The 15,663-nt window shown below is 38.9% G+C and overlaps 1 protein-coding gene across 1 annotated transcript; it reads right to left on the bottom strand.

Annotated features, from left to right (window-relative positions):
* Positions 1 to 3,092: 3,092 nt before the first annotated feature.
* Positions 3,093 to 12,955, bottom strand: LOC124269081 (excitatory amino acid transporter 3-like). Its single transcript, XM_046704098.1, has 7 exons — positions 12,751 to 12,955; positions 11,794 to 12,004; positions 10,125 to 10,312; positions 8,736 to 8,862; positions 6,548 to 6,742; positions 4,005 to 4,139; positions 3,093 to 3,258 (listed from the first exon to the last, which is right to left on the bottom strand). Exons 1-7 carry the CDS (start codon positions 12,953 to 12,955, stop codon positions 3,093 to 3,095), a joined length of 1,227 nt encoding a protein of 408 aa, XP_046560054.1.
* Positions 12,956 to 15,663: the final 2,708 nt, after the last annotated feature.

Raw genomic sequence — 15,663 nt, 5'->3', positions numbered from 1 at the left:
GTCCAATGTCATGAGATATCTGATTTTCAATATTGAGCACAAGAAAATACGCAACAATACAACGTAAACATTGGATATAGATCGCCAAGTGAAGGAAGATTACCATACTAAACAACATGGGGACTTACAGTACTTTTGCTACCTGCATGGACCCTAGCTGGTTTTACACTATCACTTCAGATGTTAGCGGGTCTGACAAATTTAGATATGAATTAAAGGAACACACATTCTACAGTTAAAACCATGGTACGAATAAGTATACTTTGAATGAAGTCTTCTGGCGTACGCTCTCAGGGGGTACTATCAACGTACATTACTTCAACACCCTTTGAGGGTATAGCCACAATCTCAGTTATCAAATGTATTCGACTAATCATAAGAAACATATATTATATGCAAAACATATTGATCAAAATTTGTGAATCATCTCAATTTCTTTAAACTTTGAAATAGCTACACCTTGTGATGGAAAAATCATACAGTTGGAGTATTGCTCACGTTAAGCAACAGACACAAATGTACATATTCAACATAATGTTAAAATATAATTAAAATGATTATAAAGATATATAGAGAGAGTGTACTATTACGCCGCTTTATCAATATTCCAACAATATCACGGCGGGGGTCACCAGAAATGGGCTTCACACATTGTTCCTAGATGGGGAATGGAGATATAGGAGTGGATCACAATTAAAACATTCACCTGTACAATATTTTGTCAAAGTAATGTTAAAACTAACGCAGACTCACCATCAGTTGAGCCACTTCCCTTGTCAATTTCTTACCTTGGCATGCAGGGATATCTGAACAACCCAAGCGTTCTTGTGTTCGGTCCTACTGCCTCTATTGTCTGTTAGTAGTGTACAGTACCCTGCTTAAACAACCCAGGTGCAAGCTGTCACCTTAATCCACGCAGCACTGACTCTAATTAGAAATCCACCATAACTACCCATACTTTCATTAACATTAATTAAATCGTTTTATGACTGAATTATTTATTTATCTTCGACTGTTTCATGAATAACGTCAGTACTGCAGTAATGCATATCCGAACGACAATTTGTCGAGTGTAATTTAAATGTGTACATTTATTGCTCATGTCAATAACAAATGTCACCGAACGTGTGTGTGTATTTCGATTTGTTTCGTGAGTTCGTAAGTGATTTCGCGAGTAAGCGATATTACAGCAATACAAAGGCTCGGGACACCAGGAATGGGCTTCACACATTGTACGCCTGTGGAGAATTGAACCTGGGTCTTCAACGTCACGAGCGGACGCTTTAACCATCAGACTACCCCTCCGCCCGTTCGGAAAGAAAAACATCAGCGCTGGCATCCAATCGTCTATGGGGATATAGGGGTAGTATATGTTCCAGCCACTATCTTATCTTTCCTGACTGATCACCCCGAGGGCATAAAAGTTTACCGACGATTTCGACATCAACCTCTATTGACGCTCCCTTAGTGTCATGGGACCATGTACGGTCCCCTGAAACTGTCTCTTTAAAGCCGAGTGCGCAAAGCCAAATTAAAGATTATGATCTTAAACATCGTTTAATATTATATGCACTGCTACGAATGGCAAAATATGGTGAGATTAGTGAGGCAGTTACCATGCTTCTCGAACCTTTTCTGTCATGACTGAACTTTAAGCGAATGGTGGCGATTTACTATTGTCATTGGTAGAATGCACGAAATACACCAACCACCTGCCTGTTCTGACTGACAAGGTCTAAGATTTAAACGCTGTGGGTTAAAATCACTACAGTAAGTGTTCGATCAATGAAACTTAGTATAGTGAGAGCTTTAAACTTTTACATCGGCAATATTCATTGCAGCCATGAGAACAAGTTATTATTTCATGTCTACAAAGGACCGTAAGGTAGATATCACAGTTGTAGGTATGAAATCAACTACATCAATACTAAAAGTTTCAAGATATGTATAGATTAAACTAGGCTATAGACCACTAGCAGCCAAAGCTGGGCCACCATACTGGGGATCATGGGGACTAAGGGTTTTTCTGTTTCCTGCAAGATTCCTAACAGGATTTCACTTTGTTTGCCAGTGGCTGTGTGCAATGCCAGTCAATATCAAAATATTTTTTAGGAAAAAAATACTAGTTGCCGTTATAAACATAAATTAAGTTGGCCCCATTTGCCACTGTCACGAGGTAATACGGTCTGATGTACCCCTTTTCGTAGCAGTGTCATCCCTCGCTTACCGGCCCTTGTGACACTGCTACAAAGAGGCTTACATCAGACCGTATTGCCCTCGAGAGAAGCATACAACTTATAAATACTGTTAATTTCAGGAAGGTTGTATATATCTGTGAAATTTGAACTCGTATCGAACTCGCAGAACTCCTGTCTGCAGTGGAGTTGTAACAAAAAAGAAGAAGATCAATTAAGGAAATTATAAAAAGAATGAAACTGATGGAACTTATTAAAATATTATATATAATAGGTGAGGGACACATTGGCACATCCTTTCAAGGTCACGACTTCTTCCTTTACTAAGTTCTTTCATCTTAGTGTATCTCAACATAAGATGCGGGCGGTGGGGTAGCCTAGTGGTTAAAGCGTCCTCTCGTCACACACACACACACACACACACACACACGACACTGAGTGCGGAATAATCTATGTATATCTTACCATAAATCCTAATCCCCCCCCAAACTCACATGACGTGACATAAATCCGTCCTGAGAAAATTAAGCTAACAGTTCTCTGTTCACAAAATGCCGATTCATTCATTGCTGACCTGGGATCTGAACACTTTGTGTTTTTATCGAGGTTGAAAAAAAGACAAATAGACAAATTACAGTCATGCAACTCCCCTTTATTGTGAACTCAATTACAACAGCTTAAACATACAAAACGGAAAGTTGTGTCATTGGTAAACAGAGGGTTGTTAATCCCTGTAAATTTTGGATGTTTACACACCTACCAAAGGTTTATGTAATCGCACTCCAATCACGTAAACATAGCTCATTGCTATCATTGTACATGTATCAAACAGCCTACTTGCATTGCCTTAGATTAAATAATTCACAGTTGGAGCTGAATTTGACAAGTTGCTGAAGACTACAGGACTATTATGTCATTCTCATTCGCACACGAATTCGAATCTTCATCTTGCTCCTCTAGTGAAAGGACAGTGGATTTGGCAAATGCTTTCTTGGTGAAGTGGGAGACAACGCCAACTGCCAGACAATCTCCAGCCACGTTCACCGAAGTCCGGATGCGATCCCTATAACAAAATGGTTCACGGTATTCCTGTGTTTGTGTCACCTTGCTGTTAAAAGCGAGGCCAGTGCCGTTGCTTCACCATGGCGTTATTCTGACAGACCAAGGATCGTGGATCCGGGTTAGAATATGTCTTCAGCAACCCATGTTTGCCTCAAAAGGCGACTATGCTTGTCGTAAGAGGCGACTAAAGGGATCGGGTGGTCAGGCTCGCCTACTTGGTTGACACATGTCACCGGTTCCCAATTGCGCAGATCGATGCTCATGCTGTTGATCACTGGATTGTCTGGTCCAGACTCGATTTGTTCAGACCGCCGCCATATAGCTGGAATATTGCTGAGTGCAGCGTAAAACTAAACTCACTCATCCAAGGATCGTGATCGGGTCTATCGTTCTGATTAAATAGCAGAGACGTATGCTGCCCAAAATCGCTGAACTACGTTGAACACTCATTATACACGAAACAGGTTACAACTGTTGTAGAAATAAATCAGAATATTATAATTCATGTAGTTTTTAAAAAAAATATACACATCGAGAAGATGTGGTCCTCCCTGACTCGTTGTCTGTGTTTAAAGATCGATGTATGTAATTGTTATACTAAACTGTAAGCCCTGTAGATTTTTATGATACATGACATGCAATTCTGAGATCATGTTAAATTCATAAATTGCTCTCTCGTAATATTGCTAAAAAATGCCAATATGACGCTAAATTAGACTAGATTTGTCGAAAATAGAATGGACATACGTTAACCAGTCAATGGTGACCAAGTACGAGATCCCCGTGTCTGGAAGTCCCACAGCGTTCAGAACAAGCAGCAGAGCGGTGATGCCTGTCCCTGGAACCCCAGCTGCTCCGATACTGCCCAGGATAGCTATCAGACTGAGAGCATACAATCTCTATATAAGCTCTCATTGCTATACGTCCCACCTTTATAAATCAGTATAGATTTACACATCCTTATTGAAACATGCTTTCAGGATATGATTTCATAAGAATAAATCACAAACATCTGAATTATGAACATGACTGCAGGAAGAGGTGTGTCCGCATTTTGTCCAAAAGGTACACATCCACAAAATGACACATCACGACTTCCCCCCTACGCGTTTCACCTTTATCTAATGACGTCACAATGTAACGTTCACAAACACTGACGCGTCATACAGCAACACCTCCAGCTACTGTTATAAGGGCCTGGTAAGCAAGAACGACAGAACGTTCAAACTTTGAATTCTGTTAAAATGAAAACGAATTATGGCAATGTTACAATGACAAGATGTAAACACGTGTCAAATTCGACTCACGTGTTATGTCTAAAGAATTCAGGGTATCAAACTGTAAACGGGGAAATTGTTGAACTTGTAGACATGTATCAAATCTTTGAAATGCATTTAGAAGTGGAAAGCATAAGAAAAGCAAGATATATGGATGCCAACTTCTTTATTGTGAATAAAAAAATGTTTCGGTGTGTATGTTTGCTCCTTCATCTGGTGATGAACGAGCAAGCCAACACACCGAAACGTCGTTATGAAGGAGCAACCATGCACACCGAAAAGTCGTGATGAAGGAGCAAGCATACACACCGAAAACGTCGTGATGAAGGAGCAAGCATACACACCGAAAAGTCGTGATGAAGGAGTAAGCATACACACCGAAACGTCGTGATGAAGGAGCAAGCATACACACCGAAACGTCGTGATGAAGGAGCAAGCATACACACCAAAACGTCGTGATGAAGGAACAAGCATACACACCGAAACATCGTGATGAAGGAGCAAGCATACACACCGAAACGTCGCAATGAAGGAGCAAGCATAAAATCAAAAAATCAAAAAGGAAATAACTATTCCATTTAGACTGCATTCTAAGCTGGACCACTCCGCAAAATATCATTTATGCTATATTAAGGGTGTCATGAGAAATACACTGGACAAAAACAGAGCATTTAAAGGCAAGACAGCCTGTCGATAAACACCAGATAAAGGATCCCAGAACAAGGCGCATCTGTTACAGTGTTCACATCGATATACGCACACCAGAAATAGAAATATAATTTCAAATATTGTTCCTGTTTTCAAAAAGAACACATCTGATGCAATGCAGCGTAAAGTTGAAGAAGACTTTTTTATTATTATTTTTGTCCATCTTTGAATAGGTAAACATATAATTGAACTTTGTATTTACTATTGTAAAAATTACTATTGCCAGTTGCGAACATTACATAGTGACGTCGTTATAGAGTGACACAATATAACCTCTTAACGTGTAATCTCTCCCCCAAGATACAGGTTAAATTCGGGTCTTGTCATTATTTTGTGGATTTCTTTATATATGTACTCCTGTGCCCTGCTGCACTTCGCCTCTTTACATGTTTATCATGTTCCACGGTATTTAAATATAGATTGCTTCTTCATATCTTTCAACTTTACAAAATACATCAAATCATAAAACGCCTGTCATCAATTGACAATGTGTGGAGATACGATATGCCCTTGGGCTATATAATTGCTATGCAGCGTCTCTCATATGGTCTCATTATGGTTCTAAATGTCAGCCACCCGTGAAGGTCCGGGTTAGAATGTACCTTCAATAACCCATGCTTGTCGTAAGAGGCGACTAACGGGATCGGGTGGTCAGGCTCGCTGGCTTGGTTGACACATGTCATCGGTTCAAAATTGCTCAGATCGATGTTCATGCTGTTGATCACTGGATTGTCTGGTCCAGACTGATTATTTACAGACCGCCGCCATATAGATGGAATATTGCTGAGTGCGGCGTAACACTAAACTCACTCTAAATGCCGATGGTATGGTGATATGGCTATGGTATAACTGTGAAAAGATTAGGTGGTGGCTAATATAGGGATATTGTTGTGATGTGGCCATAATGTGGTGCTGATATGGCTGAGATTTGGCAATGATGTGGTTAAGACATGCCTATGGCTATAACATGGCTGTGAAAGGGTATTGATATGGCAACGATTCCTGTGTGACCAGGCTGTGACAAGGGTATGTAATGGCTTCGTTATGGCTATGATATTGTTTTGATTAATGCATAATATGGCTGTGATATGGTTATGGTATTGCGCTGATTTGGCCTTGATATGCCTATATTACTGAAAGCAAAATAGAGAACATTATCTATTATCATCATGAAATGGTACAAATGTTTTTGGATGAGAGTTTTGGATGGCATTTTAAGTGAGATGCAATGCAATGCAATAAGTGCACTACGGTAACATAGGAATTATATACATCAAGTCTGATAAAAAAGATTGGACATATTACCTTATTATGATTATATTCGTCACCGAAAGGCTGACTCCACTGTACTGAGCGATAAACACAGGCGCACAAACATAATATATTGCCCCAGCATCCATGTTGACTGTAGCCCCTATAGGAAGGACAAACTTGCTGATGCTGTGGGACACTTTCAACTTCTTCTCCATACACCGTATTGTCACTGGCAGGGCGGCGGAGCTTGAAAACAAAATGAGTTTTTTTATATTTGACATTTTCCTGCTTTTTCAAAACCAATTATTTCAATGCCATCTTTTCCTATATATTTACCATTTATTGAGTAATATCATGACCTATATTTGGACGTCAAGCATACTTTATAGGCACCATACAAACGCCACACAAACATCCTACTTAACACACAGACACCATCAACATACTGCATACACACACTTAACAGACACCATACCAACATACTGCGTACACACACTTAACAGGCACCTTACCAACATACAGCATTCAAACACGTAACAGACAACATACCAACATACAGCATTCAAACACTATACAGACACCATACCAACATACGGCGTACAAACACTTAACAGACATATTAACATACAGCATACAAACGCCATACACAAATCATAGACACCATAAAACACCACACAAACATACACACGCTACAATATACCAAAACTATACCCACACTATGCATACATAGCCAGGCTATACAGGCATCACACAGACATCACACGGACTTCACACGGACTTCACACAGACATCACACACATACATCACACGGACATCACACGGACTTCACAAAGACATCACAAGGACATGACATGGACTTCACACAGACATCATACACAGACATCACAAGGATACATCACACGGACATCACAAGGACATCACACGGACATCACACAGACATCACACGGACTTCACACGGACATCGCACAGACATCATACACATACATAACGCGGACATCACACGGACATCACACATACATCACACGGACATCACACGGACATCACACGGACATCACACAGACATCACACGGACATCATACAGACATCACAAGGACATCACACAGACATCACACATACATCACACAGACACCACACGGACATCATACAGACATCACACGGACATCACACAGACATCACACGGACATCACACAGACATCACACGGACATCACACGGACATCACACAGACATCACACGGACATCACACAGACACCCTACCTGCATTATAATATAGCCATGACACACAGTATGTAGACAGAAAACTAAATACACACCATACAAACACCATACAGACCACATACATTCATGCTGCAAACACAATACAGATATCACACTATCACTATATCAAAACCACATAAAAACTATACACACACTAAACACAAGTGAACATATCACAGACACAACGATGGCGCCCAATGCCATGATTTACTGACAGTTGAAAATAAACATTGAATTTAAGGCACCCATCTATACATTTCATTTATATACCTATGTTACATTTGATAAGCCCAATCAAAAGTGGAACGTGCGCGATCCTGCATTTACTGCTGAATGTGGTGATATTCTAATTAATTATACTACCTCGACGATGTTGCAAAGGCTGTTATGAGAGCTTGTCCAGCCGCCCCGAGAACACGAAACGGATTAGTCCTGGTTAGAACCAAATACAGTAAAGGCGTAGCAAGTAAGGAATGGACGACCAGCCCTGTTATTTCAGTGACGATGTAGAGGACCAACACTTCACCTGTCTCACTCAGGCTGACTGAAGACAGCAACTCACCTGTAATCATGGACATTATGCCGAGCGGGGAGAACCTGTGAAACACAACGAAGACCGAGAGAATAGCACATGGTGTTGACAGCAGAAGGTATAACATAGCATGATTTTATATATTGTGCAAATATAATGTAAGAAAGATAGCTTCACTTCATTTGTTCGTTCTTGGTGTTATAAAACATGTGAACCTTCATTTCACTCTACAGAGTCTCAAAAACGTTATTCCTTGTGGCAATAGTTCGGATTCTTGGTTAGAGTTCATGGTAAAGGTATGTTTTGACACTCAAACTACTTTGAGTCATTGTCCTCATGAAATAGAAAGTTTGTGCTCGTGTTATTTGTCTATTCACATGGTTAAACTGAAATTTAGACCACGGTCAAACCTACTTCATCCAGACGTGTAAGTTATTGATCATTTAACTCACCACATAGCTAGTTGAATCATATTCAGAGTGATGGTGTTGATGGCATTGAAGAACCGTAGTACCACGGATCCATGTCTTCCCATTCTGCTGAGAAATACCCCAAAGACCACAGAGTATGTCAGTATACCTGTAACATGAATACAACCACATGAAAGCTCTATAGCACCCTATCTCATCACAAATATAGAGACAAAACCGTTCTTTAATGATACGGCATCTTTGGTCAGACAAGTAATTATGAATCCCAAGCAAACAGAACACAGGTGTTTCGCGAGTCACCTTATCAAAAGCAAGTGAATATACGATTCAAGCCAATTGGTGAACTGCATCAGAAGTTCTATTGTCTCTGATGCGAAATCTGGATATGTCCTCGAGGTGTCAAGCATGGGCCTATATGTTTTAAGAGGCGGTGGGGTAGCCTAGTTGTTAAGGCGTTCGCTCATCACGTCATGGACACAATGTGTGAAGCCCATTTCTGATGTCCAAAGCCATGATATTGCTGGAATATACCTAAAAGCGGCGTACAGCTAAAATCACTCACTTTACGTTTTAACATGTTAGAAGCAGTCACTATGAACAAAACCATTTAGAGCAAAATTTTGTGTGACACTCACGAAGTATTTGACTCTTGTGATTGTTTCAATACGATTTTAAAGAGGCACAGTGGTGTGCTAAAAATGACCGAGGCCGCACATGAAATAATAATATTAAGTGCACTTATAATGCGCCAAGCCCCAATCGTCAGGTGAATGCTCATAGCGCTAAACAGTCCATTGGTATTTACAAAGTTTGCAATTGGGGGGCAAGATTAGGATGTGTTGTAAAATTGGTTAAACAGGTACGTCTTTAAAGACCTCTTGAAAGTGCAGACATTTTCAATTTTGTTTTCAAGTCAACAGGCAGTTCATTCCACAATAATTGCTGTATTGAAGGAAAAGGATCTTTTCCCCAACCGTCTAAACTCAGGTTTTGGCACATAGAGGACACACAGATCTGTAGATCGACGTTGCCATTATGGTTCATAGTGTTTTGTGAGTTCTGACAGATAGGCAGGTGAAGAATGGTGATAGCATTAATAAGCTAAGGACAGTATCTTGTACTCAATTCTGGCAGGAACAGGAAGCCAGTGAAGCTGAGTTATGTTGAATGATCTCTTGCACCTCATCACAATCCTGAATGCTGTGTTTTAACACGTTGCAACCTCTGGAGTTGCCCGTTGGATATGCTGGCCAAGAGACTGTTGCAGTCTTCCAGTCATGATAACACCAAAGAGCACATAAGAGTATGGGCCGTAGCTGGTAGTGACCTCAAGTCTATATTTGTGTAAATTCAAACTGCACTGTTCATCACGTTAAGGTGCCTACCGACAGTGATTGAGAAAGAACTTACCAACAATATTGATGCCTCCCATAACAACTGTCTTCTTCAGCACCAGCGGGCCTCTTCTTGTCATGTTTAATGCAGCATTTTCTCCATTTACACTTGCATTGGTCAATTCTAATCTTGTATCAAAATCGGTTGTTATGGTTCTGGTGTGCTGAATGGCGGCACCAATAATGTTGTCAGGGAAGACGTTTCTGTAATGGTAATAATGATGTCATTTGGCAATTTTAAGTGTTCCTGATCGTAAAACAGTGTTGTAACTGTAATAAATTGTTGTTGATAAGATTCAGTAGAAGTTGTGTTTTAACAATATTTAGTTGTCAGGTATGTAGTGCTACCTTGCGGAAGTACTGCATTTTAAACTATTTTGAAGTCAAGAGTAATCAGGAACATTCTGGACTGCATAGACTAACTAATTCAGAATTGCATTGCTTGTATCCAACATTCTGAAAAGTCATTAAGACAGCATAATGGGTCATCTTCCCTAACAATAAGAACAACATTAAGCGTGAAGGTGATTAGTGTCAACCCTGGCCTACTTTGGAGCCCTGGCCACTGTTGCTTCTTGGTGCACGTTATCATGAATTGTATTTTGTACCAATGAATTTTGTTCAGTCATTATACTTGCTTTGCAGTAGTTTGTAGATATGCAAACAATTTATACTACAAAAACTATTTTCGTCGTTCACTGGTTTCACACTAAATTCTACATTATTGCGTTTCAGTTTGGAAACGAATAGGTAACAATATCTAGGTTCCTTTGTTAAGCATGTACATGTTTGTATGTAGCAATCTGGAATTCTAGCAATAAATAATTGTAAAAACCATTCAGCCTGATTTGACCAACTTCTCCAACAAAAATATAACCAAAAGAAAATAATATATTCTTGGTGTTGGAAGGTCATGTTGTAATTCGGATTAACTCCGTATTGTATTTGTTTTGAGAGTTTTGCACATCTAGTGAAAGTATCGACATGAATACCAATGCAATCACATTACAATAACAAGAAATCTATCTTAAGCAGACGGGGCATCTTAATTAAAGTCATTTCACTGAATATCGTTAGGCCACATGTGGTTTTTACCTTAATAAATTAACGAAATCTTAAACCACTAAACTTCTTTATCGACAATAATATTATCAGTTAAGGGGCCAATATGATATGTTCAAATCTTGTTTACTACTGGATTAACAGATAGTAATGTCGTTGCATGTTTAAAACATCGATTTGCAGCTTATTCTTTTCAGTTTAAACAGCCGAATCATAGGTCATTTTAACAGCTCGTGAATAAATAAATAAACAATTTATTAGCAAATACGATATCGTCTTTTCTTGGTTGCAATTATTGGTATCTCAAGGAGAGGGCACATTGATTCTAATCAGGAAGCAAAGGCCGCAAGTATGGAGATCTTTCAGTTAATGACAATCTTTTGCACATGTTTATGGTGTTGTTAATTAATGATTTATGTTTTGAAATAATTTCAACTTGTTTGAAACTATAATTGTGATAATAGAGATATGAATCTGCTAGATATTTAATTACATTTACCCAATTTCTCGTCCCGATACTCTAACGTTTATCTCACTTTCTCACCCTAAACAAATCAATAATCAAACCATTTAAAAAGTCTTTATGAATGTCGTTATGAATGGAGTGAAATTTCACATCATACCTGATGGCATCCAAAACCATGTCCGTGCCAGATGTCCTTACTTCTTGTGCTTGAGTAATGTCTCTGGTTTTGGTTGGAGAGTTACTGCCTGGTTTGATGGCGTGTACCAACGCCAGTGATATCAGCAGCGCAATAACAGTAGTAGCTATATAGTACAACATAGCCAGCAAACCAATCCTTCCAGCAACAGCTCCCTTCATGCTCCCCAGGCCTAAGAGATGAACATACAATTATGAGAGAAAGTTAGACATAATGTTGGACTTTTGAAGTCTTTGTCTTTCAAAGAATAGCGCCACAAAGAAGGGATTTTGAGCTTTTGACCTTTCCATCTTTCGCATAAAGATGGGAATGATTTATTGACAACCGAGTCAACTTATCCTTGTCCCGCAGTTTTATGCAGACGGAGTGAGCGGGTTTTATTACAATTTATTAAAATTCTCAACTGAGACGTGAATGGATTCATACAGAAGTACAAATCTCCTCTGGAATGGACAACATTTACACTCAGCTTTACCCAGAGACAGATGGGTTGCTAACACATACTGAGGGAAACAAGTATTTATGGCATTGTGCAAGCGTTATTTACTGAAAAAAAAGTGTTTTTATGGTCAGCTAATAGGTAAACAATCAATCTGTTTTGTTCGCATTGAGACCCATATGTGTGACTATCATTGACCCAATACACACAATTACCCATATTGTGCTTCTTGCATGAACATGTCCGTGCAAATTGTGAATCACGACATTGAAGTCAGTATGTTTAAAAGAAGCATTATTTAATGTAATACTTGTATTTCAATTGAACTTTGAATGAAGTATAGTGGAATCCTCTTTTCCTTTATCACATGAAGCGGTTTGATAAATGAATACACTCTGGAAGCAGTTGGAGATCTCAAAACAAGCAGTATAGGTTGTGGCTAAAAATCTAATACAATTTTGCTTGTCCGTGTATATTACCTGTAATCATACTGGCCACTACCAGAGGTAACATCAGCAGCCTCAGCATCCGCAGGAACAACTCCCCTGGAAATTTCACAAGACGGATGGTTTCTTCCGTCGGGGTGAACTGTCGACATATTACCCCAACTACCACACCCACGACTACGGCGAGGACTGTGACGATCAGGAGAATGTTACTTCGCAGGAGCGTTAAGACCTTCATCTACATGAAAAACAAACGGAAAAACATATTTTCCCTCAATTGGTAACATTAACCTCTTTCTCGTTTGGAAAATATGTGTTGTGTTGTTTCTCTCCATTATCACATATCAGCCATTAAGAAGTACATGCAAGGTTATATATATAGTTTTCATTTAGATATTAAATGTTTTAGCATTAAGTACTTTTAGATTTGAAAACAGGATTATGATCAAACAAGGATACCTATTGTCACATTTGTGCTTACATGAACTTAAACTGGAGCTGAAGATGAATAAGACCGACCAACACCATTAGTCTCTCGATCATATTATCCCGCAAGCTTTATTTGGATGAAATGACTCTTCATTGGGTAAAGAATGTATATAAATCGCAATAATGGATGCCAATACAGTAAATATGTACATTAAATATATATGCATCTTCACCACATGGGTATGGAAGGATTGAGAGACTGTTGGCTTGGTAATCATTTAGAAACACCTCTAATATATATCGTGATAATTGATATTAAACATACGGATTATTTCATGCATACAAGATAACTTGTTCCTGACGATATGTTTAAGCTGATAAGATACAGTAGTGGCAGCAATAATGACGTGGTATATAAAATGTACAAGATACATTGATACCGACAGAATATTTTGTATGTGTTATTTAATGTTGTAAAAATACACTGGTGCCAAAGAAGAAGTAATTAATACGGTTATTTCAATGCTGACAAGACACCCTGTTACCGAAGTAGCATTTCGTATGCATTACAGAACGCTGATACTTGAACGTTAAATCATGTACGACAGTCTCTAGCCCGAGTTATGAATATGTAGACAGTAGTAAATAGTCAGTTAAGTCTATACTTTAAGAATGTATGCCCAATGTTACCCTTTGTTTGTTCCATGTAGTTGTTTATTGTTAAGCAGAAGTTGTTACGAGATAATTTCTACATCACCCTGTTATCAAATCAAAAAGCCATCCCTTGTGGATTCTTTGTTGGACTGTAGCCTACGAATGGTTTCCGGGTCAACTTAAGGGACAGGTCAACCTTAGTTTATTGCTATAACGTCGATTTACGCCGATAGCGTGGAGCGTGGCTATAATATCACTGGTTTGTCTAGTCCTACTTCGATTATTTACAAGCCGCAATAATGTAGCTCGAATATTGCCGAGCCTGGCGTTAAGCCACAAAAATAAATGTATAACAAGTGTAGATATTTTTCACTTGAATAGAATTTCAAAAGAAATTGTAGTTTGCACACTAAGACAGAAGCACCATCTAAACACAACGTCCACGCAATTACAAAGAAACTCTCTTCGGTTTTAATGTCACGATTGCTGTTTAGTGTACAGTACACTGTTTCAACAAGCCAGGAGCGCCCCGAGGATTCGGCAAACAAGCTGTTACTTCCAGCTTATTCAAGACAGAAACCATTTACAACTATGAAAGCGCCATATCTATCCCTAATTTAATTAATATTCATCACATCCTTTCATAACTGGTTTCTTCTCCATTTTCGTGATTGACGTCATGCAGCAATTTGTCCTGTATATATTAACAAGAGTCATCAGAAGATGACATATCCCCCGGACCCACATATTTGAAAGAACAAATCATCTGACAGTTACTTAAAGTCCAGCTTGACTTTTTTTAACACTAAGTCCAAATCGTTTTCATGGAAATCATGAGAAATACAAATGCCAAAAATCAGTAAATATAAAAAGGCACCATTTCAATATTTGCCTAATATATCTGCCAAGTTCTTCTTGAAAGATACTGAACGCTTTTCTAGTTGTGCACCGGAAATGAAGCCCACCCCTCCCTTTTGGGACTAACCGAATCGTTTCCATGGAAACTGGGAAAAATAAAAATGCGAAAAATCTGTAAATAGCAAAAGGTACCACTTAAGGATCTGTTTGATATATCTACCAAGTTCTGTTGAAAAATATTGAATGCTTTTTGAGTTATGCTCCGGAAATGAAGCCCACCCCTCCCTTTTGGGACTAACCGAATCGTTTCCATGAAAAGCGAAAAAAAATAAAAGTGCCAAAAATCTGTAAATAGCAAAAGGCACCACCTTAGGTTCTGTATGATATATCTACTAATTTGTGTTGAAAAATATTGAACGGTTTTTGAGTTATGCTCTGGAAACAAAATGATTACGGACAGACGAGGCGTCGAGTACATGCCGGGGCAAAAAAACTGTTCATTTCGGCACCTAACCTGAGGGTGTATTTCGTTTTATATTGAAAATACTATATACGTGTCAGTACATTATGGAACAGGAGATTGCAAAAATGCAGGAATCAGGAAAAATGGTTGAAAGAGCTTTCAATAAACATCCTACTCAAAATAACTTGCAACAGTTGAGTACATCAAGAGCAAAGGTTCGTAGAACAATAGACCAAAATAGACGTAGCAGCTGGAGGCGTTTTGTTTACAACCACTCGCCACACTCCACTTACCAAGGTGTGGAATGTGATAAGGAGAATTAAAGGTAAAGGGTTCACTGACAGTGTCCAAAACTTTAAATCTGACCCAGACACGTTAACATCCAAAAGGCCTATAAGTTGTCAAAACAATTATGATCCTAAATTTCAAATGTATCAAAATAAACAGGGAAAAAAGATTCAAATCGGAAGATTACAATGAATCAAAGATAATTTTACGTACAAGTTTAATGCATGTCACTATTTCTCTCCTCCAGGCGATAG

Source organism: Haliotis rubra, unplaced genomic scaffold (assembly GCF_003918875.1).
Source record: "Haliotis rubra isolate DU_JTF1 unplaced genomic scaffold, ASM391887v1 Scf101, whole genome shotgun sequence".
NCBI classification, from domain to species: domain Eukaryota; kingdom Metazoa; phylum Mollusca; class Gastropoda; order Lepetellida; family Haliotidae; genus Haliotis; species Haliotis rubra.
This window is presented reverse-complemented; position numbering and strand designations above follow the sequence as displayed.

Excerpts from the sequence above, each read along its gene's own strand:
- LOC124269081 (XM_046704098.1), bottom strand. The coding sequence starts at position 12,955 with ATGAAGGTCTTAACGCTCCTGCGAAGTAACATTCTCCTGATCGTCACA. Across the intron at positions 12,005-12,750 it reads AGTGGCCAGTATGATTACAG|GCCTGGGGAGCATGAAGGGA; the intron begins GTAATATACACG and ends TTCATCTCTTAG. Across the intron at positions 6,743-8,735 it reads ATGATTCAACTAGCTATGTG|CTCCGCCGCCCTGCCAGTGA; the intron begins GTGAGTTAAATG and ends TTTGTTTTCAAG.